Source organism: Lycium ferocissimum, chromosome 8 (genome assembly GCF_029784015.1).
Source record: "Lycium ferocissimum isolate CSIRO_LF1 chromosome 8, AGI_CSIRO_Lferr_CH_V1, whole genome shotgun sequence".
Taxonomy (NCBI): Eukaryota; Viridiplantae; Streptophyta; class Magnoliopsida; order Solanales; family Solanaceae; genus Lycium; species Lycium ferocissimum.
The window spans coordinates 6220175-6225237 of NC_081349.1; the positions used below are offsets into that span (position 1 = coordinate 6220175).

The following is a 5063-nucleotide window of genomic DNA, read 5'->3' on the forward strand; positions in this document are numbered from 1 at the left end:
AAAAAAACACCCTGGAAACCAATAACATAGTTGGGTGTTTTAGTTTCCAGGCCGGAAGAGACTCGAGATCCATCTAGTTGATGATCCACTGCCTTATTTTTGTAGTAGTCTCAATCTTGTAGGTATTGTAGTCTATTTGGAGACAAAAGGCAGGTCCAAAATACATTAGTCAGTCACAAACCGCGCTGAGTCTCCAAACAAGTCAGCATTTCGATTGGACAACTACACCTCAATGCCGAGCAAGTTGAGGTTTGTTATATGAATCTTCAATACCATATTGCCGCCGCTCAATTTGGACCCATTAAAGGAAATTTTATTATTATGGTATAATTAGTACACCATTATAAGGAATGCAATAACTGATTACAACAACAACAGTGGAACTTAAGGCAGCCGGGGAAACTTAGAAAAATCTGGTCTTCTACGTTCGTTGTATGCATTCTTGCCTTCGTTGCCTTCTTCAGTTCCATAAAATAGGAGAGTGGCATCTCCCGCAAGGCCCTGAGAGAATTTTAAAGAAAGAAAATGTGTATCATAAGTATTTGCCATTTTAGGGACATATTTGATGTTCAGAATTATAACACTTATTATCAAGATTTATGTTCTGTGCTTTGTTTTATACAATGAAGAGAGAAGAATGCGCTAAGGAAAATGAAAAGTAGATAAAAATCTGAGCTTGTTTTCTAGATCTAATATGAGAACATTTTGAAATATAAGGGGAAAGTGAAATATACCTGAAGTCCAGCATGTCCATCATCAACTGCATTGAGAGCCGATTTTAGCACCCGTATTGCTGTAGGACTATTTCTTAAGATCTCTCTGCACCACTTTATTGTTTCTGGCTCCAACTTATCTAACTAAAAAAGAAAATAAGAGAAAACTACAAGTCATTTCCTATAACAGGGATTAAAACCTTTCTCTAATCTTAACACGGCCGACAGATTTGTTGCAGGGAGTACAATTATGACATTCTGCTAAACCAGAAAGTATCGGAAATTGGAATGCTAATTTTGATTAATTTTCCTCTTGCTTCTCTATGGTTGTTACACTAACGGTAGCTCTTATGTTTAAGGAAGTGGAGTCAGTCGGTATACTCACTGGAACAACAGTATTCACAAGTCCCATTTTCTCTGCTTCAGAGGCTGTGTAAAACCTAGTCAAAAACCACATTTCACGTGCTTTTTTCGGCCCAATCTGTTCAGTCAGCAAAAGATTAAAACCAATATAATTGGAGATTACCTTAATTATAAATCATATGCACTTTTCTTGTTTTTACATGAATACTTGATCAAGAAGTTCATGAACATGAAAAGAGAGACCAATCTGTTATCTACAAATTTTATCTTAATGAAAACATAAGCAAAAGCAAAAAAGGAAAAACCAAGTTCTAAGATGCTCACCAAACGGGACATAATTGAACTTCCATAACCAGCATCAAAACTTCCAACCTGCAATTTGCAAAAGAATCAGATTTCGTGAATCCTTGTATGGCATCAAATTTAACTTTATGTAGACTGTTTGTGCAAAGTAGGGAACAATAAAAGTCAAGAAGGCTACAGAATAAGAACAATAGTAGACTGTGTAAATAAGCTGGGATATTCGTTCAACATAGAACATCGCTTTATTCCAACAGTACTTGAATACACGTTCTACTAGTGCTTAAATACATGCTCATTTACTGACTTATTACTAATATATGCATTCTCAAGTACACATGTAAAAAGATGTCACTGATAAAAGCACCTTTGGACCTGTCTGACCGAATAGAGCATTGTCTGCTGCAATTGTTAGATCGCAAACCATATGCAAAATGTGTCCGCCCCCAACAGCATAACCTGCAACCTTAGTTGCACAAAAAGCAAAAAAGATATTCCAAAGATAATTGAGTTACGTGATATACAGGAAACGGATTTAGTGCACTTAACAGAAGGAAGAAAGAGAACTTACCATTGCGATTACTGGTTTTGGAAGACGGCGAATTTGCACCTATGTAGAAAAGAAGAAGAAAAGTAAGGTAAATTTAAAAAGCACATCAACTGAGGCTAAGAAATAGACACATCAAAAGGCTAACATCAGTTTCTTTTTATTTGTGTTAATAGCCGTAAAATGAACTGCCTATCTTAAGACAACAATTGTTTGAGTGACTTAAATGAACATGACCGATCTGTACCTGTAAATCTAAAACATTGAGGCGACCAAAACTTTCAAAATCAGCATAACCATCTTTACTTCTCAATGCCTGATCACCACCACTACAAAATGCCTTTGTACCCTGCATCAACTCATCTTGAGAACAATGCATGTGGCACAGCCAAATGATACAATCTACTGAAGTTAATTCACTATACAAAGATATCTAGAAAGTGATTTCATAGGGTAGAAGAAGGTTTTCTGGTTTTTTTTTCCAATGAAATAAACCATACAACAATTCAAACTTGATTTCACACCCAGACAAACTCTTCTCTAAAGGATTACCTACCAGTAGATGATTCAAACAGAAGGAAAACGAAACAAATCAAAAGAGAAGTTAGGCCAGATGCAAAGCTAAGAAGCAAAACCATCAGGGCTCAGTTCTAGTCAACAACAAATTCCATCAACTACTGTAACACTCCTACAATTGAGATACTCTTGAACGGAACTGAACAACCAGAAGCATAACTACAAGCTGGTTCGGTGTAAATACACAACGAAGACTGTGCATTAAAATTTAGTTATTCATTTCCTTCATCAAGTATTAACACATGGTGGCTGGATGTATATATTTGCTAGTACGAAAAATTGATAACTGGCCTAAAGTTCACTTCCTTCACATTTTAAATTGAAATCATTTCACATACATTGAATTCAATGACTCCTTCAGTTTGTTCATGATATGATATTTCTATAGGAAACTTACCTTTCCTGTGAGGATGATGACTCCCACTGAACCATCATCCCTGGCATCATTAAATACACGAATAAGCTCCTTGATGGTGTGTGGTCGAAAAGCATTTCTTTTATCCGGTCTATTGATTGTTATCTACGAGAGGAACAAAAACGATATTAGTTAAAGCTAAAGCTGCAGCTTCTGAGTTTCTTACATTATCTCTTCAGGCTACCTCTAGTTGTTGCTAATAGTAAAACAGAGATGCAGTGAAAACTAAGAACCTAAGGTTGCTGATAATGATTATCATATGTGATTTTTCCTTCTCTATTCCATGGCATTAGTTTATCAGAAACTTGTTAAGCGGTCAGCTAATGCAAGATGCTTTACATAATACTGCAGAGAAATACAGTATCATCTACCATTTAGCCTCTGCAAAGTCTCAAAGCCTGCACTTACCATGTTAAAAATGTGTCCTTTCATAGTTGAAGTTCTTGTTATAGGCAAGTTAAGATTGGCCACATCACATAAACCCCATGGAGCTCAAGACATGGTTTATGCACTAGACTAAACTCAAGCGTTGAGTAAATACACTAGACCCAGGCCAGGCATCTGAAAAATAATACTCGCTTTGTTCCGGTTTATGTGACAGCATGCATTTTTTAATTCGTCCTAAAAAGAATGATAGCTTTCTAAATTTGCAAACAATTTAACTCAAATCTCCTATTTTACCATTAATGTGAAACTATTATAGTCAATTATTATGAAATGTTTAAGGACCACAAGTTTCAAAAGTCTTCCTTTCTTTCTCAAACTTTGTATGGATTCAAGCTTAAGTCACATAAATTGGGATAGAGGGAGTACTCAATTCAGCTAAATAGCTTTAGTTTACTAACTTTCCCACCTTAAATGATCTAAGAATATTTCATATTGACATTCTTGAAGCATACTATCCAATTTTCTGTACGTACCATTGCAAAAGTGTGCTCACCAATCAATAAACATTATCCACTAAACAAAAGTAAAAATTATAAGGAAAAAACCTTAGCAATGGGTTCATCAACAGCTTTCTCATAAATGATATCTGTAAAATCCTTGCCAGATTCATCAGAAGGAATGAATCTCCAAACAGGTTCATGATTGGAGACTTCACCATGAATTTTATGGTAATTATCATTCATGGAATTAGAGCTGCAATTTGAAGACCCAATTGAAGAAACAACATTTTGAGCTGAAGGAACAGGCAAGAGATGGTTTGCAACTAATGCCACTCTCCTCCTCGTAGTGTTGAGGTCCTTCTCTGACATTCTTGACATTTTTTTGTTACAAAAATGTTGATTTCAAGGTGAGTAATTTGTGTGTTGTGGAGTTGAAGAGTGTAAATATATGATCAGTTGATGTGGGTGTTTCTTGAGTGATTGGATAAGATGAGATAAGATGATAATTGAGATAAAATGTTTTTGATTATGGAGCCAAAAGGATGCTGGAAATCCTGTGTATTTATTTTAATACTCGCCTGTGTGAGTTAAAGCATACTATTCTCAAGCTAAGATAGATTAATGGTGTTGTTATAAGTAATTTCAATAAGTATCCTTTGAAATTCATGGTCTATTAGTCACGTAGCTCATGGCCGTCTATATACGAGGGAGTTGAAATTAAATGAGGAAATGATATTGAGAATGGGTGTTTGACTTAGAAAGTCACTCAAATTTATTTTTTAACCAGAAACAGCCTTTTGCAGAAATGCAAGATAAGGCTGCGTACAATAGACCTTTGTGGTCCGGCCCTTCCTCGGACTCTGCGCATAGCGGGAACTTAGTGCACCGGGCTGCCCTTTAAAGCCACTCAACTATGGGTGTTGTATACATGCTAAAATATAACCTGACACCTAGCAAAGTAGTATTGGAACACTTGGGAGGAGAAGATGTAATGATATAAGTTGACTCATTTAATTGAGATGGGTGACCCGAGTTAATCTATCAAAAGTAGTGGCACCGGGTCATTAATAAAAGAATAATGTTGCATGACCAACTGTATACGGAGCAGACGTTATGATTCAGTATTAAACCATAATTATTAGCTTTTATTGCTATTAATCAAAATGTAATCATAGCTTAAGAAAAAGGTTATTTGTACTATAAAAAGAAGATGAAGAATCCTGAAAAAGATCATCGAAGACAACAATCTACACTTTACTTTT

General features: G+C 35.7%; 1 protein-coding gene across 1 annotated transcript; it reads right to left on the reverse strand.

Annotated features, from left to right (window-relative positions):
- Positions 1-291: 291 nt before the first annotated feature.
- Positions 292-4384, reverse strand: LOC132067151 (1,4-dihydroxy-2-naphthoyl-CoA synthase, peroxisomal). The gene is made up of 9 exons (XM_059460300.1): positions 3907-4384; positions 2897-3019; positions 2171-2272; positions 1948-1986; positions 1744-1842; positions 1401-1448; positions 1099-1194; positions 735-857; positions 292-501 (listed from the first exon to the last, which is right to left on the reverse strand). Exons 1-9 carry the CDS (start codon positions 4177-4179, stop codon positions 385-387), a joined length of 1020 nt encoding a protein of 339 aa, XP_059316283.1. The 5' UTR covers positions 4180-4384; the 3' UTR covers positions 292-384.
- Between the last annotated feature and the right edge of the window lie 679 nt (positions 4385-5063).